This window comes from Melospiza melodia, chromosome 4, assembly GCF_035770615.1.
Source record: "Melospiza melodia melodia isolate bMelMel2 chromosome 4, bMelMel2.pri, whole genome shotgun sequence".
NCBI classification, from domain to species: domain Eukaryota; kingdom Metazoa; phylum Chordata; class Aves; order Passeriformes; family Passerellidae; genus Melospiza; species Melospiza melodia.
Genome location: NC_086197.1, coordinates 94818259 through 94840611, shown reverse-complemented (window position 1 = coordinate 94840611; position 22353 = coordinate 94818259). Strand labels below are relative to the sequence as shown.

Here is a 22353-nt window from a genome sequence, read left to right as displayed (position 1 = left end):
AAATGTGCTTGTGTCACTAAAGAGGTTCTGCAAGGAGCTAAGATTTCAAAGAAAATTAAATAAAATTAAAAAAAAATAAAATATGTATATGTATACACTAAGTCAAACTAGCAAGTGTGTACCCACAAAAAGCAACACCATCCTTGCACATGATTTCACTTGGTGTGTCAAATACACCTCAAATACAAATACATAATTTTGCTTGGCATGTCTAATACACCAACAAATACACTGTTCTAGTTAGTTTTGCTAACTGCATCAGGGGTTTGTTACTCAGAAATGTATAAAAACTGTGCCCTCAGCACCAAAGATCACCAAAGCTTGAACTGACTGATGGATTTAGAGCTCAGCACAGATTTTTGTTGTCTTTTTGCATGGAAGAAGGAAGCAGCAGAATACATGTGGGCACTCAGTGGGCACTGGCAGGTCAAAGAGCTGCTGCTTTTCTTTGTAAAACAAGAAGAGAACAGTGAATGTGGGGCAGTGAGATGAATTAGAGCCTCAGAGGAAAAGCTGGCTGCAAGGCAGCTCTAGTGCAAACAGAGCAGGCTGTGCTTGCTTTGGAAACAGAGATTTTTGTAGGTACAAATTCGATCTGGTACACTTCTGACTGCTCTGCAGTGTGACTGAAATGTAGAGAAATATTCAAATTTATATTATTCATGTATATATGTAAATGAAAGAGTGTTTGCCCATGGTAAATTTGAATATGAAAGGGTTATGAAAGTCACTTTCCAGAGCTAGTTTTAACTTCAATGGACATGTTATTAAAGGGAGAATTTTTAAAACTGTTTTATCATGGCCTGTTCAGCACTGCTTTTATAGGAAAGGTTTCATTTGGCACGCCAAACTTTCAGGATGTTAAGCACTGCTTAACAACAATAAAAAAAGTTTTCTTAAGTACCAAAATAGCTGACCAAGTTTCCTTTTGTGCTAACAATTGTGTTTTAATTTGATAATGCATCTTTTCTAACAATTCAGCTGATATGTTTCACAGAACATGCATCAAAAGGTCATTTCAAGAGTTGCATTTGAAAGAAATGAATTGAGGGCTAAAATCGAGCATGCTTGAGCAATAAAGTTACCATTTGGAACATCTTGTTCACATTTGCAGTAGATCTTGTTCTTTGTTTAGTGAGCCTTTTATTTCTACAGCTATTCCTAAAGACCATTGTATCAAAAATAATAGCTTTGTTCATGAAATTATAAATTATTTGAAGCTATAACTATCAAATTGCTACTGGGAGAAGTTCCACAGCAGCATCACCAGGATGCAGTTAACAACAATTGAATTTGTTGATGCAATTTCGTTCCCATTTCAACCCTAATTTCCTCATTAGGTTTGTTTTACACCTGTGTTCAGCCTCCATCTTTTAGGAGACTTCAGTTCATGTGCTGTTTTTCCTTTTCCCAGGTGGTTTCTCCCAGTGAGTGGCAGTGAGAATGAATGGACACATATCAAACACCCCTCCTGGTGGATATGGAAGTTACTTCCCTCAAATGAAGTAAGGTTTTGCCTTTGACTTGCCTATTATGGACAAAATAGCATTGTACCTCCTTCTTTAGGTTTTTATTTCAGGTAGAGCTGTAATTAGTAGGTCCCATTGGAATTATAAAATGGCTTTTTCTGTAGAAGAAATAACTGTGACAGATATTTTTATGTTCATGTAAGGGAAAGCTTTGTTACTGCATGGACTCATCTGGAACAGCAAAATAAATTGCTGTAGCCATAACATCCTTATTGTGTTACTCAGAGAGGCCTTTGTGTGCCTGAGATGTTTAAGGTTAGCTGTGAGTGAATGCATTTTTATGCATAAAAGATGAGGCTGCCTCTCCCATCTGTGAGAACAGACTGTTTCCCAGGAAGGAGAACTGAGCAGCTGCTACCTGTGAGTGTTACCTTGCCCCAGATAAGAGGGGGATCCCTGTATCAGGGGCATGGCAGAGACTCACTCACAGCACTAATGAGAATTTACCCCTCTGATGCCAAGGAACTCGTATTCCTGTGTGGAACAGGATATCTGTGGTGTCTTTTGCTTCTCATTAAGGTGAACTCATATATCACTCATTTTTTAAACTCTTCTAGTCATATTGCCTTTTTGTTTGTGTAAGACAATGAGAGTCATTGTTTTTCATTAAAAGCTGTAAAAATTGTTAAAAGAAATCAAAATTTGTGTACGCAGGGAAAAAACCCTAATATCCTACCCAATTCTTTGGCATAGTAATGATTATTGTTGTTATTTTTTATTATTATGAAATTATTATATTTCTTATAGAAAGAATATGTAAATATATAAATATATATAATTTATTATACATATTATATATATACTATATATATGTATATATATACATATATATAACATATACTATATAACATATATAATATTATATATTACACATATATCAATATATTATATATCAATATATTATATAAAATTTATTATTATTATTATTATTATTATTATTATCATTACTACTACTACTACTACTACTACTATTATTACTATTATTACTATTATTATTATTATGCTGTGAAGTCTGTTCCTTGAGTTAAGGCGATATTTATTTATACCACACTCCAGTTGTGCACAAAGTTGTATTAATGCAACAAAAGAGAGCTTAGAAAGGCCTGCAGCCCAAGTGAAACATTCTCCTTCATATTCATGGTCTGGAACAAATATCTGGTATCATTCCCTCTGTTATTAATGCTGTAGTTATGTGTAGTAAGGGGAGGGGGTTTTTTTTAGTGCCTGCCAAATATATCTATACAGAAGATAACCAGAAATGTTTTCTTCCAGTGGCTATGGCTCCCCAACATTTGCTCAGGCAGAGAGGGAGCAGAATTCAAGAACAAGTGCAAAAGCTCTCTATGGTAAGGTGGCAAAAAGTCTCTAAACTTCTGTGCTAAGTTGCTGTTTAAATAGTGATTGTGGTGTGGTGGTGGAAATATTTTACACATATTAATCTGAAAGTGTGCGTACATACACATGGGTGTGTCTGTCAACTGAAATGAAAAGCAAAGTGGTTTTATTCCTGCTAAAGCAAACTAGAAAATGCTCAGTTTTCTAGTTAAATAAGCAGAGAACTCCCACCTGCTCATTTTCCAGGCAGTATTCATCACAAAACTCAGAGTGATCCTGTAGCTAAGTTAAGCACCAGGGAGAAGGCATTCAAGGGTTTAGCTGTGCTTAAACCCTTGTGGGTTTTATTCCTCCTGTACCTCCCTCCCTCCCCAGCTTCATCCCCTGCTAGCAGACAAGGCACAATATTCTTCTTCTTTGACACAAGGATTCCTAATATTCAACCCAAATGTTGAATCAATCTAAGTTCAAACTTACTTTGTTTTAGTGCTATGCTACAAAAGTCAGTTTCTTGACATAGTGCTGAAGGCAGGAACCGAAACTGAGGAAAATTCTGAGCTGATCATTCTGAAGAGTGATTTCTGCATCCTGTGTGGCTTCACTCAGCAAACTGATTGCAAGTCTTGACAGAAATAATAGGTGGCAACAGAAACCAGGAAGGGACATTGCAAAAAACTCTTAGCAGATTATTATTTCTTTATGAGAGTGTTGTGATTCCTTTTCCATTTTATGTCATCATCATAATTTTTCAGGAGTATATGGTTTGAACAACATGGCAGCATCTGTGTCTTAACTATGTCCTTTAATCTTTGTGAGCTTTTAAAATTTCTCTCTGAGCTTTTTCATATCAAACATTGTGGGATGGTCATGTGTCAGGAGAAGATGGGGACGAGTGAGTAAATTTGAAGTGTATAATGGTATTTTATTTACCTCCAAAGTACTTAACTAAATTCAGGTACTAAGGAAAATTCTTGCCATGAAACTGCTGTGTGGTGGCTCCTGGAAAGGGAAATGTTGTCCTTGGTTCACTTCTGTTCTGGTAGATATGTACAAAATGGTAGTTGCAGTTGCCAGGAGCTGAATGAAGTAGAGGAATCAGTTATTTAGAGCTCCAAGTGGATATGTATTGGCACAGCTTTAAGAGTTTGCACATTTTACTACTTCTGCTCTGTTTTTTATACATAAAGAAGTAGGGTGTTGCTATCACCACATATATGAGCAGGAGAAAATAAGGAAAGCGCCTAAAATCTTAAATTCAGGGCAATTTTTTGAATTTTTAGCAACAAATTTACTATTCTGCTGCATCCCATGTTCATCTTCTTCTCTTGTGATGTTGAATTTTTTGTGCATACTGCCCAAACAGGGTGAAAAACAACTGAGTGAAATTGGAAGTTTAAAGAGTGTTGAAAATGCTCATTGCAAATGAATTAATAATTAATTAATAATTAATAACTAACTAAATTATTTTATTTGAGACTATTGAGTCTGAAATCCTATAGATCAGGAAGAAGCTGTCTTAGCTGTCTTTTATATTTTGTTTTGCACATATATTTTAAATGTATGTATACTATTTAGGTTAATACAGAAAGCTCATGTTTTAATAGATTCACTTTTACTGGAAAAAATATATGTAATTTTACTGTAAAATGGACTGTGGGGTTTTTATTGCTTTATTTTACTAAAATGTCACAGCATGAGGTCAGCAGCAAATTTTCCCCATCAAAATGTTCCTTTTCTTGGAAAACTTGAGAATTAATTAAACTGAGCCACCTATTCCTGACTACCAACAAGTAAAATGGTGCCTGCGCTTCTAAGTGACCACTTGATATTGAACTTAGTTTCTTGCAAGCACTGTAAAGACTAAATAATAATAAAATCAATAATGATAATAATAGTAATAATAATAAGATTATTATTATTATTATTACTACTACTCCTCCTATTACTATTACTATTATTATTATTTATTATTGCTTGTTGTTATATATGTGTGTATTTCTGTCCTGGCATATATGCAGGCATGTTTTTGTCCTGGCATGAATTTTATGTCTTTGATGCCATTGCTGAGGTGACTCATGAATGTTCAACCCTTCAGGCATCACACAGAAGGTTGGCCACGGTGCTGTGGGAAAGGAGGCTGGAATATTATTGGTGTTACCAATTCTTGGTATTCAGCTATTAATTATCATCATTATTGGTGTTCAGCTCAAAGCCAGACCGGAGCCATCACTATCTCTAATGTTCCTGTCTGATAGTGAAAACTTCCTTGCAATTGCCTTTTTTCCTGTGTCAAATAATCCCTTTGTTTTCACTCATTTCCTTCCTGAAATGAGCTGTTTTCTATTTGCATGGCAAATCTCTCTCTGAGGCGAGCGAAGGTGCTGTCTGCACATTTTTATGGGGTTTATTTCATCGTTTGCTTCCTGCTCTCTCCATCGGAGCTGGGTTCTGGCTCCTGCTGTCATCTGTTGTTCTAGCATTGGCTCCTCCATCTGTCCTGAGCAGTTCTGACTGGGGGAGAGGAGCAGCAGTGCTGGGGCTTTGCCAGCCCCTGACACAGCGAGGAGCAGCCTCGTTCCTCAGGAGGGATGGACCTGGATTTTGGTCCTTGAATTTGGGTCACTACAAACTGTCAGATTATTGTACAGAACTGAAAGATGTTGCTAAAATTGTCTTCTCACAGCACATTAGAAAAGACTGAGTGTTTTGTGCGCTGAGTTTATCCTCTGGTGGCTGTGATTTGGAGCTGGAAGTGAGATTGCCTGTGTGTTGTATTTGCAGAGAGTGTCATGGCAGGGAGGAATGATGAATCTGGCTCCATGTTCTCAGAAGGCTAATTTATTGCTTTATAATACTATATTATATTAAAGGATACTATACTGAACTATACTAAAGAATACAGAAAGGATACTTACAGAATGCTAACAAGATAATAATGAAAATTTGTGACTCTTTCCAGAGTCCTGACACAGCTTGGCCCTGACTGGCCAAAGAGTCAAAACAACTCACATGAAACCAATGAAATAACCACCTGTGGGTAAACAATCTCCAAACACATTCCACATGTGAGCACAACACAGGAGAAACACATGAGATAAGAATTGTTTTCCTTTTTCTCTGAGGCTTCTCAGCTTCCCAGGAGAAAATCCTGGGCAAAGGGATTATTTTAGAGAATGTGAATGCTACACCTGTGTATTTTTGCATGGCTCACTTGCCTCATTCAGAGCAAGAAATGAGGTGTAACAAATTCAAGGAAACCTCAAGCAGCTTGTGAAAAATGCCAATCACTTGTTTTTAAAATTTTAAAAGTTTAATAGTAATAAAATGGTTATAAAAATAGAAATATAATTAGAGTAATAAAAGTTTGGGCAATTAGGATTTAGGACAATATGAGACAATAAAAACAAAGAGTTATGGACAGTCAGGGTACCTCTTTCTGGGCAAAATAAACCCAAAAAAGGATCCACATTAATAGGGGATTAATCCTTAAAAACAATAACCTGTTGCATATTCATACACCGCATACATGATGCATAAATTCCATCCAAACAAAGGATTCTGTCTGGTCAGTGTCATCATCTTCCTCTTAATCCTAATGGTGTCTTCAGGGCTGAGTGAGGCAGGAAGTTTGTTTCTTTTGATAAGAGGGTAATAAATTCTCTTTCTCTGAAAGATTTAGGTGTCTTGTGGCTGCTATCTCACTGCGAGTCCTTTCTTTAATTAAAGCATCTTACATAGCGTAGTTTCTATTTTAAGTTTCTATTATGTTACAACCTAAACCTATATTTAACACACTACTTAAGAAAATAAATACAGCATAACTTTCTAACATAACACATCTAATATTCATTTTAATAATAAAATACTCATTTTTCACAAATTTCACAGGCAGGTAAATGAGTGCACTGAAAGAAGCCATCCACGTTAACATCCTTGCAGTATTTTGGTTCTCAGATTAATTTGACAATTGACTTCTAAACAACACACTTCCTTTGACAGCCACTTCCACATAGCCATCAGAGAGAAGCTCCTGGCATTAATCTCTGAAAGTGATAGTGCTTGCTCCTCTGAAGAGGAAATTTGAGTTCTGGCCTTTGTCCCCGGATGTTTAGGTCCCTTCTCCTGCACTTTGCCCTGCCTCAAGCTTAATTTTTTTTTTTGCAATTTATTCTTAAAGGGTATCAGCCATCAGTCCAATGCAGATAGAGGGTAGTAAGTTAAGTATTGGGCTTTGTGCTTGATGGTGTGCAGAAATATTTTATGCTGTCACTCCAGGATTCTTGGGACAGATTTTGGAGGAGATTCTCAATCCATGGCCACATGATTGCCATCAAATTTCAGAGCAATCTGCAATCCTGTTGATTTGTGTCATGGACTGGCTGGTAGAATGTTTGACATGGCTGAAAGTCTTTGGTTAAGAGGTTTCTTTTTGTTTTCTGGTGGTTTGGATGCTTTCAAAAATGAAAATAAAATCAGTAGTTTTCAACTTCTGTTTGAAAACAGAAACATGGTCTGTTCCTGATGACTGGCACATTCAGTAATTTCACACAACGTGAATTGCTGTAATATCTGTCCACATCAGACATCAGGAATAGTACTAGTTTCTTGGAGCAATGTTCCTATTCCTCTGGAAGCTTCAGTAGCAAGTAGATCTTACATTCAGGACCTATAAGTGAAATGTAGATTTTATACTCAGGACCTATAAGTGAAATGTGTTGCTTTTCATTTTATTGCCTTTGTGTTGTGAGAGATTTTATTTTAATCACATTCTTCTGGGTTACATTTGCTATAGATTGGTTAAGAATTGATGGTTAAGAATTGAACTTAAGTGTATTCTGCCATGATCCTGTCTTTTTCGTTTTTTTTTTTTTTTTATTTTACCAAAGGAAAAATCCTTTATCTAAATGGTGTGCAGCATATCAGCAGAGTTTTAGCTAACCTGTTATTAGGGCTGCACTGTACTTTTAGTGGTGGGTGTAAGAGCTGCAATGAGTAAAGTATACAGGGAAAAACTCAATAATTTTGATAAGGTTTTTTATGTTTTGATAGTTTTATTCTTCATTTGATAGTTTTATGCCTCATATCTGTAAGTCTCTATTGTAGTATTTCACTTCAGCTTCAATAGCCTCTTCATGCATGAAGGGATCTGTGAAAGGCTGAGATTGATTGGGAGGATGAGGAGAGTGAAACAAAGCACAAAAACCATTATTTTGTTTTCAGTGTCAGGGGCTGACCCCAGCCAGCATCTGAGGACATCCCCATTTGCTTGCTCATTCCGCCTGTCTCCTCTCTGCAGCAGAACAGGGGGGAGAATTGAAAGAGAAAAAGCAAGAAAAAATCCTGATGGGTCAAGATAAAGATGGCTTAAGGGGTGGAGGAAAGAACAGGGAGGAAAAGGGACTAAATAGCACAAAGGGGTTTACTCACAGCCTTCCACAAGGACAGCAATGGCCAAACTATCTGAGCGAGGAGTCTTTGGAAAGCCTATCTGCCTGTTTTATTGCTGAGTAAGGATATTAGCTGTCCCAGCTGTGTCAGCCTCTTGTGCACTCCCAGCCCTCTCACTGGGGCAGCAGAGTAAGAAATTTAGAGAAGACTTTGACACCATTCAGCCACAGCTAAAATATCCCCATGTTTTCAGATCCAAAATCATCTCCATCCTAGCCAGACCCTCTGCATTCAGCACATCAGCAAATTCTGTTGCTCCTTTTCAATAGCAGAGCTTGTGTTACCTGTGCAGTGTTGCAGTGTTACTAACTGCAGTTGCAGTTAGTGTGATAAGTTAAGATTTCTGTAAAAGCAGTCAGATTGATATTGATGGGTAATAATCTGTCACTTTGATACGTGAAAGAGTTGAGAGATGGAAGCTGCATTTCCTGAAGAATGGCAATGGACACCTGTAGGAAAAGAAAGTGTTTTATACAGATGAAAGAAGCTGTGAGAGTCACCAGCTGAGATCTCTCTGATTGGGAAATGGAAACACAGAGGTGCTGCAGGAAGGAGCAGCAGTCCCTTGTGTCCTCTGGAGAGGACAGAGAACAGATGTGCAGGCTTTCATCAGCTTTTCCAGGAGCTCAGGGCAGTGGAGCACTTCAGCACGAGGGGCTGCAAAAGGGTTTGTGTCCTTTCTAATGGCAAGGGGAGAACTTTTGGAGGGTTGTAGGTGGAATCTGGGACAGGAGCCAGGCACTAGGAGAAAGCAGAGCTTGAAGATTCGTTTTGAGGTGCTGGCAAAAGCCATGGGACAAGGACATTTTAGCTGCCAGTCTTTCTATTGCCTTTCCTTTTTATCTTTTTTCTCTCTCTCTTTCTTTGTGTAATGTTCATATTATCATGGGGGGACTGTTCTTCCTTCAGTGTGATTCATGCCAGACAGACAAAAAAACAAGTCTCAGGGAGCTGTAAGGGAAAGGAGACCCACTTATGAACCATTGGACTGTAAAAGCTTTGAAAAACAACGGCTGAAGACAAATCCTTCCACAATGGAAGAATTTTGCCTGATGCCAGGATTTGTGTTAGAAGATGTATTTTGATGGGTGAATAATTTCAGGGTGCAGCTGTAGAATCCACCTCCAGATCCTCTATAGCAGTGTTTCAGTCCCAGCTGAAATGTTGTGCTCTGCTCTAAGTGGTAACTTGGGTCTCCAGCAGGTTCTAATTCTCATTCCACCTGCTTTAAAGAAATAAGTTTGTAAATATGAATTGTTCTCAGTGTGGACTCTCAATTCTTGTGTCCCTACCTTTTATTTATTAACACAAATACTGATTGATTTTAGTTAAATGTAAATTTTATCAAAGTTCTTGTTAATTACAATGTAATAGTTACAAGAACTTTAATAAAGTCCACATTTAATCTCTCCATGACAGTGTGTGTTGAACATTTTTCCATCCTGTCCTACTGGGAGTGTTGAGCTGCTCTGTGGAAGAGGATCTGTTAATCCATGCTGCAAATGGTTTTGAAATTCCTGTTTTAACACAGAAGCAGAGTAAGGAGCCTCTTCCTAATTTACTCTCTGCTTTTTGATTCCTTTGGAGCCTTTTATATATATATATATGTATATGTATATATATGTATCAGACTTTCTTTTTTATTTAAAGCAGCTCCAACTATTACTATTTGCAGCATTTACAAATTTTACAGTGGATGTAAACTTTCTGATGCTTGTTTTATTCAATAGCACAAAACTTACATTTTTGTAAGACAACACTCAAAACTGAGTATTGGTGCATTGTTATTGAAACTAGTGATTTTTTTTGTTTGTTTTGTTTTGTTTAAAGCATATATTCTTTCTTACTGGACAGTATTTAAGTATCACTTACAGTCCACAGCAGAAGGCTGCTAACTGATCCCCTTAGAGATGCAAATAATTCTATGGGATTAAACTAGATACTGCTTTTTAATCCCCTTGTTTTATTAGGAACAGATGGACTTTACTTCTTCAGATCATCATCCAAACAAAAAAAGAAAGGTAGCAAATCAGACAGCCCTGCTTTACTGGCTGTGCTGTTGAGGTGTGCATGTGTGTGTGCTGTGGTTAAAGAGACAATCAGTGAAAAACTCATTTCAGCAACATGCTGCAAAAGCAGAAATAGTAGATACAGATGGAATGATCAAGGCTGAAATCCCAAGGCTGTATCCTACATGCCTTGGGATTTCAGAAAAATGCATAATGAAAGCAAGATACCTGTTTTGAAATATTCACACGCCTGGCTAAAAATTCTGATAATTTGTGTTGTCCTTGCATTTGGCTGCTTGCTCTGCACACTCCCCCTGCTGAAGCAAAGTGAGCAGCTGCTGTGCAGGATTAGGATGGCTCTGCTGCCTCAGTGGCATTTGTCACCGTGGGAGGGGGGCTTCAGGCCAGTGCTGCATCTCAGAAATTTGGTTTTTTTTGTGAAAATCAGTGAGAAGGGAAGAGAGAATGGTGTGTTTATAAAATGTGACAAATGCTTCCTTCCATGAGTGACGTCTGAAGGTGAGGGCACTGCTGTCTTTGCACCTGGAATTCCTGCATGGAGGAGCCCTGGCCACAGAAGGGACATTTGTAGGGGGACTTCTGTGGACTCCTCCTGCAGATCTCTGTATGTCACAGATCATATGGTTCATAGTATTTAGAATTTTTTTTTTTTTTTGCAAAAAAGTAACTTAACCTTTCTGTCAACAAAATCACTTTTATTTTGTTTCCAACTACTCAAAATGTGCTGAAATCGGTGTATTTCGTATGTATGTTTTGTATATTCATCATATGAAAAGAAATCAAACCACCTATTTTACTTGATGATCAGAAATTGAGATTTTTAAAGAAATACAGAAAAAAAATTACCAATTTCCAGAGTTTCCCAAACCTCTCTTGGCCATGTCACCTACTGACTTTTTCACAACAAAGCTCCTGGTCTTCTAGATCAGGCACTTAAGTGGTTGTAGTGAAAAAAACCCAAAACTTCCAAATGTTGCATTCGATTGTTTTCCACTAGAGTTGAAAAGTGTTCTTTAGTATTCATCTAAATTCATTATTTTGTGGTGTGGGTGTGTGTTTTGTCTTCATCTTACTTTTCCCCTTCCTTCCTCTCCTGGTTTAATGTAAATCTACTGTACAGAGTAAAAGGCACATAATGTTTCTGGTTTTGCAGCATTGTGTTTTGTTAGCTGAAAAATATTTCTGTTTTGAGATATTTTGGTGTGTTTATGTATATTTCCATGCCTATTTCTACATTAGCAATTCAATGAATTGAATACCTCATAAAGAAATAAAGGATGAGTCAGGTCTTTTTTTGTGTGTGTGAATTTGTCCTCTTGCAGATTTAGCATGAGAATTATTTGTATATATCAGAAAGCGCTTTTGCTTTCAAGGATGCTCATACAGATACAGTGAGCCCAGTGCTAGTTATCATACTGCTGCTACAGTGGCAAGGCAAAGATTTCGATAATCAGCCTTCCCAAGGCAGGGTTTGCAGTCAGAGCACTGCTCCCCTCCAGTGTCCTGCCCCACTGGATGAGATAAATGGCTTTTTTGGGCACCCACCAGCTCCCTGTTAACATTGCTGACGTAAAAATGGTCCTTGTGCTGGGCCATGTGGGGGTGGAGGAATTTTCTGCTGAAATTCAGAAATTAACCACGGCTTATCTCCTCTTCTCATGTGTACAACTTGTCCAAAGTGTCTCTGAGAAGCAGTCAAGACACCAGGATAAGGCACTGAGTGAATAATTATTCTTTCTTTTCCTCCCATCTGCAGAACAAAGGAAGAATTATGCACGAGACAGTGTCAGCAGCATATCTGAAACATCACAGTACCACGTGGAGGTGAGATGAGAGGGATACACCAATTACAGCTCTCAGTTACATGTGGTTATTTTTGCCTACATGTTTTTTTTTTTGAGGATATATAAGCTTCAAGGCACATGCATCTTCCAAAATATCCCTCCAGCCTGGGGTCACTTCAGAGCAGATTACACTGAAATGTCTCAAATTCAGAGCAGATTATATTGAAATGTCTCAAATTCTCTAGCTTTGCCCCAGTGAGCTGAAATCTGGATGTGGAAGAATGTGTGCAAAGTTGTGTGTGGTTTGGCAAGCAGACAGGACTCCTTAACAGAGCAGCAATTCCACACCTTTTGCCCTGCCTCTGAACCTGGCTCCTTGCAAAGATGAGGCAGGGCTGAACAAGGCTGTGCTGCTGGCAAGGCACACTTTGGTATTTAAAGCTAATACTCTGATCACATCTAATCAGCAGAGGTATTAGAATATTCATAAAGTGCTGAGCATTAACCCCTCAGTGTCCCAGTGGGTGGAGTGTGTGGTGGTTAAATACAGAATTAAATACTGTGCCTGCACTGAGTCTTCCCCAGTGTGAAGAGCAAAGTGTGTGCCTTGCTGCCTTAAGCTGCTTTGCAGAATTACTGCGTGCTGCTCTCATATTTAAAATATTCAGCAGGCTAAGCCTGTGTGCCTGTGTGTAGCCTGTTAAGCACTTGTGGATGCAGTGCCTCCTTTTGGAGCCTTACTTTGGCTTAAAATGCCATCTTTCTCCTGCTGCCATTAGACCACTGTCATGGCTTAAGTCAAGTCTTGCAAACACCACAGATCATCAGCTCCTTTTTGCTGGGTTTTAAATAATCAATTGTGAGATCATATGCAGAAGACTGCTTATTTCAAATGCTTCAGTCCTACAATCTGTTTGCAAATGAATACCTGATTTGGTTCTAATTGCCTGTCTATTTTGTGTGCTTTCTTCATAACTGTTTTGGTCCTGTACTAGCATAACAATTACTACTTGCATTTAGAATCTAAGCATTCCTGGGTAAGCAGCCAGTGCAGTGTTTGTTTCATTTTACTTCTTTTAAATACTTTGATTAAATGCAGCTTACACCTACTTTCTTCTCTGTAATTACCATGTGCTGTTATCCTGTAATAGAAGAAAGCACAGTTAATCCTTTTGTATTATTTTTGTTTTTTAAAGTTATTTAGAAGACAGATATGCAGGCATACATTAAATGTGGTTCAGCTTGAATGAGTGTTACCAGATCTTCAATTGGAATGTGAAGGTGGATTTATGCCTGAACAAAACGAAATAATTTTGTGGGTTTTCTTGCACAATTGGCATGCTGAAGGAGAAATTGCCACAGCCATAACGACAGGGAAGCTAGCTGAGGTGAAGTTTGTGAGGCACTATTTAGTTTCCAGGCCATTAATTGAGTCTGGAAAATACTCCAAGCTGATGGTGAGCAAAAATTGTTACGATTTTCTTCTGTGCTGCACATAAAAGTGACCAGCCCATCCATAAGGTGTCCCAGTCAGATCCAAGCCCATCCTGGTTGCCACCAGCAGGCTGCTGGCAGCTCTGGAAGAGATGAGGACACTCCAGGTCAGGGTGATGATGGAGCTATATTGGCAGGGAGACTCTGGGAAGCCTCTGCTGGCACCTCCTGAATTCAGCTTGCCAAGAGAGAGACAGATTTTCACTCCTGAAAAAGCTAATTAAAACTCGTGGTTTAATTCTAGCTTTGATACCTGGAGGATGTCAGAATGAGCCTTCAAATCTGACTGCTTTCAGTAGTGAGGAAATGACAGTGGGTGTCAAAAAGCAAGCCACAAAAATAAGTTGACTTAAAATGACATTTTGGACTAAACATCCTTCCTCATGTGTCCTGCCATATACAAAGGCACTTTTACTCATGAATAATTTGCACTGCTACACCCTGACAATTTAAATACTGGCACTCCTGAACAATAGGGAAAATTGCAATCACAATTTCTTTTAAATGCACATTTTACTCACCAGCACTTGACCACCTTTGTTCTGGACCGCAAAGAGGCGATGATCACAGTGGATGATGGAATAAGGAAGCTGAAATTGTTGGATGCCAAAGGCAAAGTGTGGACTCAAGACATGATTCTTCAAGTGGATGACAAAGCTGTCAGCTTGGTGGACTTGGAATCAAAGGTAGGATCTGTGAGTGACAGTCTCATTTTCAGAGAGAGAGGAGAAGGGAGCGAGCAGAAAAACGATGTATGTGAGACTGAGGATTTTAATTAGCTTATTATCACTTTCCCTTTTTTGCTCATGCAGCTTTTCTGAGATCAGGACACTGTATAGTAAAGTGGCATTTTGTGTTTTCTTCTTTTTTTCCCCTCTTCTGATAGAATGAACTGGAGAATTTTCCTTTAAGCACAATTCAGCATTGCCAAGCTGTGATGAATGCGTGCAACTACAACTCAATTCTTGCATTAATATGTAAAGAACCAACCCAAAACAAGCCTGATTTGCATCTTTTCCAGTGTGATGAAATTAAGGTAAGATAATAGTGAAGATCTGCTATGACTTATTTGAATAGGGGAGATTGTATGAATTGACCAGCACAGTGGATAAAGATGAGTTAATTCATAGAAAATAATTCTTTACTTTTATTCTTGTAAATATGCTGTAAGTTTAATCCACTTATGATATCAGCACTACTTACAGTATGTTAGTAAATGTAGTGTAGTATGTATTGCAAAGGAGTAATCTAATATTTAAGCTGACTCCTCAGTGCATGTTCAAATATATCTTTACTGTAAATATTGGTTCTTGGACTCTGTAGCTGCTAATTTGGCTTTGCAAACGTATAAAGCTCTGGAAAATGTCTATGGTTTTCTTTCACACTTCTGACATAAGTGGTGTAAAATAATTTGAGTTATCTCAAATTTATTTTACAATCTGCAAAAAGCTCATCTGAGCCCTGAGTCTTACCTGCTCTTTCTGTTCTTTTTTTCACTGAGCAATTAAACATTCTCTACATTCTCACCTCTCTGCATCTCTGCTCTGCTGGAGAGATCTTGAAAGGGAAAATATTCCTTGCAGGAGGGGCAAAACAAGGAAAGATATTGCTTGTCTCTGAAAATATTGCCTTCAAGTGTAAATTATTTATTTTAATGTATTCTGAAATACTTCTTTGTTTCTGAGGTTATAAATTTTAATTCTGTTAGTTACTCTCTGTAATTCCAGTTGATCATTTCATGGGGATTTCTTAATTCCTTTGTAGTAGTTTGTATTATTGTCTTGAAACAACAGATTTTTAATCACACTGTGGAACAGTTTTGGAATTAGCATGGTGAGAGTGGTGTGAGGATGATTAGTCATTGTGTGATTTGTTGCACAGAATTTGCTAGTTTAAAGGAAAGTGGGATCCTGTTAGAAATTCAGGGATTGTTGTTTTAAATAGTGCAGGGATCCCTTTTGGACCCAGCTTCTCAATGTGTACAGTTGGTCTCTCTTCATTTTTGAACTTGTTCCTCTGTGTAGATATAAAAATATAGAGGACAGACTCTATAAAATAAACTCTATAAAAATACAGAATACAGACATGATTTGGAAGTCCAGTATTGTTTGATTCTGTGGCCATACCCCGGGGTTTTTTTCTTACCCATGAAACTTTTCTGGTTTTGAAAGTTTAGGTCTTTCTCTGTTGGCTTTTCCCTGCTTTTGTTTGAAGTTACAAACAGCCTCAGGAGCCTCTGCAATAAAAAAATAGTTAAAATCAATAATATTTGGGGCATTCTGACATTTTATAAACAAGAAACAAAATTAAATAATAAATACCAAGAGTGTTGGATTAATGGACTTCTTTTGGGTTTAAGTTACTCTGGTCCCCTAAAGTTTTTGTTTTCTATTAATTCTTTTAAGCTTGAAATATCCTAACTATTCTGTAGTGCAGTCCATTATAGCCTGAAAAGTCCTGTAATCCCCTGGAATCCTAAATTCAACAATATCTTCTGGTCCTAGCAGAAGTCACATTATTCCTCCCAAAAAGGTACACACTTCTGCATGGTGAGGGTGCTGGGAAAGACATGGTCCTTGCAGAGTGAGCCAGACGCTGACTGATTTGGGCTTTGACAGCCTTTGCAGGAAATTAATTTGTCAGCTGAAGACATGTAACAGAGCATTCTAAATCCTGTGAGAAGCCATGACCTATTTAATGCAAGATCTATTAAAATAATACTTTAGACGTGCATCAAAATTTCACTTGTGGGGCCACTGGTGGAGGCAGGCTGCACTTGTGGAGTGGCAGGAAGGTACAGATCAGGGAATCTTCTGAAAAATTCATCTTCTGTCACATCAAAGAGAAATTGGAGGCTGTCATTATTTCTGAAAGGAAATTGAACCATGACAAGTTACTTTCTTAATGCTGCCATCTATAGTAGTTTTGCTGCTTCTATATTTAGTAGATTTTCTTTTTATAGTCTGAGACAAACAAAATACTTGAGACAACCAAAAATTACATATTTTTGAGGGAAAAAACTTATGCAATAGTGGTTGACTTGAGATAATTACAGCTGTTAGACAAATTTGGTGTCTAGATTAGGTTCTTGTGTGATGATAATGCTTGAGGCTGGAGTAGTGACAAAAATACCAACTCTCAGATTTTATTCTCTTCTTTTTCATGGTTTATGCGTAAAATAATTTGTCCCGGTGCTTTTAAATAAACGGGATTTGATCAGGTATTCTCCGTCTAAAGGTGAGATATTTATTTCAAAGAGTAGCTGATTCCTGATGTTTCCTGCTCCTGATGTCTCCTTAGGCTACCCTTATTCATGAAGATATTGAAAGTGCAATCAGTGACAGCAAAAGTGGGAAGCAAAAGAAGAGGCTTGAGACACTGAGGTAAAAATCCAACTCCTTGGCAGTATATAGGATTATCATTGTGACAGCTGTCAGAAGCTCTTCAGGTCTGCCTGCTGTCTTTTGGGGTTTTGTGGGGAGCTTCAGCTTTTTTCCTTCTAGCTAATAATATACTTTTAAAGCCATATGTATTAAAGCCATATCTTGCTTTAATAATTTTCTCATGTTCTGTTCAATTTATAATGTCAGTCTTACCTTTCCCAATTCCACCTTAGTGATGGGAACAGCTGAGAGCAATTCCACTTGCCAGAGAATGGCTTTGCATGTCTCAGCTCTGCATGTGGGTCAACTAGTTCAGAATTTAAATTAAAAACCAGAAATTCCCCATATCTCCAAGTAAATAATATTATGCTAAAAGGTTTTGGGATCTGAAGATGTTAAATAAAACAGCAACCGAAGATTGAATAATCTTGCCTGTTTAATGATGCTGAAGACTTCTTGTTTCCCTGGTAGCAAAATCTTCTCTGCCAGTTGGAAAATGTGAGGGAAAGAATCTGTTGGGTTCAGAGAGGATTAATACAGGAATGAGAGGTAGCAAACAGAGGCATAAAAGCAAAGGCACAAATATATCAGAAACTGAATGGTGATGGTAGTAGCTTGTTAGAAATTCAGTGTGTAACCGATGCTGATAGTATCTCTCAGTAATAATTGTGCTCAGATAGAGAAGTCTCTGCTGGACAAAAATTAGAATGAATGTATAATAGTTCTGGATACCTCTTAAATTCTGATGTGCAACTTACAAATATTTCCTATAGCAAGGGGCACTCCTAGGAAAACAAAAGAGACACTGAACTGTGTCCAACTCTGTTTGCAGGTTTAAAATTAAATAAATAGACTTTACCATTTGTGGCACTGTTGCAAACCAGGTAGAAGCACTGAGAGGCAATCCAGAGGGACTCAAACACATTGGACGTGCTGGGAAACTAATGAGATTTAATTGGGAAAAGAATGTAGGTCAGTACATCTGTTGGGACAAATAATCTGAGATATCAATCTCTGAGGGCTGTGAGGCCCAGAGGTCAAACGTGGGTGGCAGCTGAGTGCTGGCTCCTCCTTGTTGGCTCATGTGCCTGCAGGGTTTGGGTCACAGGGAGGGAGGGACCCTCCTGCCTCACTGAGCCTCTGAGGCATCACTGAGGTGCTGCAAGGTTGTTGATGAATGAAAGGGGACTGGAGGAAGGAAAGGCAAAAGAAATTTATGTATTTATTTATTCAAATTTAAACTTTAAAAAATATTATTTATTATTATTTATTATGATCATTTATTATCATCATTATTATTGTTATTATATTACTATTATTATTACTACTAGTACTGCTACTACTACTACTATTAGCTGTTCAAAGACCAAACAGCATTTGATGTTTTGTGGTCTTGTTGTTGAATGCTGTGAACGAGCTGGGTTTATAAAAGGTGAATTTAAGGTGAAGAACTAGTTTTTAAATAGAGCTCTGGGAAAGGAATGGGGGATATATATGACAGGAGCTACTGTGAGTTTTTTTGTCTGCTGGTATCAACAGACTGCAGAATGAATACGAAGTCCTCTTTCCTTACAGCATTTAAAGCTACACTAAGAACTGGAAAATTGCAGGTAGTGCAATCCATGATATTGATATGTTTGTATTGAGAGAGGATGAACAGGCCCCTGTTAGAAAACAAATCAGCCAGTGAACTTGGTTTTGTTGGCAGGGTATTGAGCAAAAGGTGGTTGACAATTGGCCAGACTTAAGGGACCAGATACTTGATTTGTGATGGCTGAAAGGCAGCTCCAAACCTTCCAATTTCCTCTCATACAAAAGACAAGTCCCACCCTTACAACTGCACTGGTAAAAATGCCACCCAATAATGCCAAGGCCCTGAATTTATCTGTGTGAGCTGGCTGGTCTCCTCATGTTCTTTGGCACTGCTTGGGGACTTCCCAGATGACAAAGATTTGCTCACTCCCTGGTGGAGTGGGTTTGTGCTGTGTTTAACATATTTGCACATCATGGACTGGAGTTTAACACATTTACACCTCTGGCTGCTTACTTGGCCAGCCCATCGCGTGGTGCGCAGTCCTTGTGAGGCCTCCTCATTTCCTCTGACCTAGCACTGGAGCACAGAACTTTTACCCTTCCAGTGTCCCTCATGGGCTCTCTCCTGTCCCCCAGGATGATCTCCAAAGCTGACAGTGCCATCCCCCCACCGCCCCGGGCCCCTGCCCCTGTGCCCCCCGGGACCATCACGCAGGTGGACGTGCGGAGCCGCGTGGCAGCGTGGTCGGCGTGGGCCTCGGAGCAGGGGGACTGTGAGTATTCCTGGGGCTGTGCCACACACAAAGGGGCCTGCAGGGGGTGTTTATGGTGCTTGCTAGCAACAGAAGGAGTTTGGAAAGGCCACGCTCACGATGGCAGAAGTCTTTGGGCAAGGTCAGCCCTCTGCCCTCGCTGCGAGCAGATTTTCCCAGCGGAGTTTGAGATGCCCCAAGCCACTGCTGCCTGATCTGGGGACAAAGATCTGTCATGATCTGATCTGTCATTTCCTTGCATTTACCCATTTTCTGGATCCCTGTTCAGAGCTGTTTTTGCTTGTGCTGAGTGAGGGTTCCAGATTTTGACCTGGGCTTCTTAGTGAATGTGGTAACAGTAAGGCAGTAATCTAATGATGCTATCCTCAGTAGTAGGGCCAGGTATTTTGGACAATTAAAAATTATAATAATGGAGAAAAGGACTTGAGATCATAATTATTTATTTATATTGCATTTATCTTTATAATGGCTGCTTTGGCTAATTAGTTTGTTCCGATTTTTGGTTTTTGGTTTTTTTTTTAAAGCCTTTACTAGGAAATGCTGTAATTTAAACATTCCTTAATGAGTTGGGATATTTCTGTTTGATGGTTGTTTGTGGTTTTTTTTACATCCCTAAGGGATGTAAAATACTCTAAAAGACATAGAGTATTTTGTTTTATGTCCCTAAGGGATGTAAAAACATTTCTATCAAATTTCTTTAAAATAAAAGTTCTTTAGAAAGAATAAAATTCCTTCTATAAAACAGATTAAAAAGCTTAAGATGAAGCCTTTTTTAGTTTGTTTGTTTGGGTTCTTTTAACAATAGATATTAAGACTGTACCATTAAAAGACCTTGGATTCCTTATAATTTTTGTTTTATTAAATTATATCACTTAACAAAGTACACAACTATGCAAAGAAAACAACTACAAATGTGCAGGGAAATCTGAAATGTTAAGAATTATTTAATCTATGTACCTACATGCATCTGTTTTGAGTAAAGGCTGTCTTGTTCTTCTGCTTGAGGTCTCACATCAGAAAAGTTTTATTAGTTTGGTGTCTTGTGGAGCAGTTGTGGATCTGAGTCCCTGCAGTTCCTTTTGTTCCATTCAGGTGGATCTTTTCTAAAATGTGTTTACTGAAATCCCGCCTGCTCACAAATGCAGTGCAGTACTTGGTGTGAGTTAAAAATGCAAAACTTATAATTCCTTAAATAATTCATCCCTGTTATTTTCAAAAAGAGTCACTGACTCTGGGCACTGTTATTTGGAAATACCACTTCTATCACACCACTCTTTTTTTTTTTTTTTTCTGGCATCCCTTTTTGCTAATAACTTTTTACATTAGAATTGTTTTCAAAGCCACTGCACTCTTTCTTGCTTGCTTCTACTGGAGCAGCATTCAGCATATTTTGCAAAACGGGATGATTCCTAATGGTATTGTATTTATAATCTGCCACTTTGAATTAATTTTTTTTAAATTTAAAATATTCCTGCAGTTAACTTCATTTATGCAGTTAAGTAGACTGAAAGCAGGTACAGAGCTTTTTTTGTGAGCCTGGACATGATCAGGCATTAGGGTACAAAATTTTCAGCTTGTGTGAAGTCCTTGCAAAGGCAATGGCAGAGTCTTGTCCATCTTTTTTTTTAAAGTAGTATAATTCAAAGCCTAAACTATATAGAAATTGTTATATATTAGTATAACTAACCCCACATTTATGCATGTCTTATTCTGTTCTCCCCTCTTTGCAGATGAAAAGCACAGACAATACCACGAGCAGGAAGAAACAGCAGAGATGATAGCAGCCAGGATTGACAGAGATGTTGTAAGTGAGGAGCTACAAATGGTGCTGCTTCATGCCTGTGAGATTTTGCAGCTCTGCTTTGTGGGAAAACTTTTCTCCACATGGGAAATTCAGTTATGGAGAAAAGCTTTCCAAGCAGCTTCTGCTTGTTGGGGTAGATCTAAAACGAACAGGTGGCAGTTTCTTTCCTTAAGATTCTTTTTTAAAAGGAAAGAAAAATAAACTGAATGTTGATTACAATTTTTCTGCTGTGAAGAGATGGAAGTATAAATGATAATTTTTTAAGTAGACTGACTTCAGCAAACTATGTAAGGATAAAAAATTCCATCAGTTTAGCAGGACTTGGATATGTGTAACACCTGGAAAATGAGCATGGGTCATTTCTGAAGACAGGTGGACACTTTTAATTTACAACTTAAAGCATTCATGCGTATAAGCAACAATATGGGCATGTTCTATGGTATATGCTGGATCAAATATTGCCCCATCTGTCGTTTGTAACTTTCTGCTTCTCCACTCTGCTGTTGTCCTCAGCAACACCAGAAGGTCCTGAGAAAAGCTTGTTGGGACCTGATGGATTGGTGTCTTTGTGTTTTCCCCTGGGCTTCATTCATTCTTCTCCAGTTACTCTTTGAAATCAATTCTTCAAAGAGCACTCCTCCGCAAACAGCTTAATTTATAGAGAGCTTCACCAAATAGTTTAATACTCAGTACAAAAGGAGATTATGAAGTTATAGAGATTATGAAGTTATACTCTTTATGAAAATGCTGCCCATTCAAATAATTTCAATTTTTTTTCATGTGGTCTCAGCAAAAATGTAATGTGGAAGTAAATTGTGTAATTGCAGTCTGAGATGAACTATCTTGTTACACATAATTAAAAAACTTCCAGCGGACCTACATTTAAAAAAATTAAAATTTAAAGTACTTTACAGGTATTTAAGAACTGTATTTAAAAATTTAAAAGCACAAAGAATCTAAATATGGAATGTTCCAGCATGGATTTTGTTCTAAGGAAGCTGTTGGTGTCTGGGAGTCTGGACATTTCAATTCCTGGAGTATTTCTGCTATAGATTATGTAAATTTTAATTTTACTTTTCTTTTCTCCCACAGCAAATTCTGAATCATATTTTGGATGACATAGAGTATTTTGTTACCAAACTGCAAAAAGCTGCTGAAGCATTTGCTGAACTTTCAAAGAGGAAGAAAACTAAAAAAAGTAAAAAGAAAGGACCTGGAGGTAAGAGTTTGTACTGCACAC

General features: G+C 38.1%; 1 protein-coding gene across 9 annotated transcripts in view; it reads left to right on the top strand.

Annotated features, from left to right (window-relative positions):
• The window catches only part of EPS8 (EGFR pathway substrate 8, signaling adaptor), a 125694-nt gene that overhangs the window by 75532 nt on the left and 27809 nt on the right, over positions 1–22353 (top strand). For all 9 annotated transcript variants that reach the window (XM_063155642.1, XM_063155636.1, XM_063155645.1 and 6 more), the window contains 9 exons: positions 1415–1505; positions 2802–2875; positions 12099–12166; positions 14145–14306; positions 14507–14656; positions 16921–17003; positions 19173–19309; positions 21040–21113; positions 22206–22332. In XM_063155642.1, the coding sequence (XP_063011712.1) occupies positions 1444–1505; positions 2802–2875; positions 12099–12166; positions 14145–14306; positions 14507–14656; positions 16921–17003; positions 19173–19309; positions 21040–21113; positions 22206–22332 (937 nt within the window). In that variant the 5' untranslated portion in view covers positions 1415–1443. The remainder of the gene's footprint in view (positions 1–1414; positions 1506–2801; positions 2876–12098; positions 12167–14144; positions 14307–14506; positions 14657–16920; positions 17004–19172; positions 19310–21039; positions 21114–22205; positions 22333–22353) is intronic.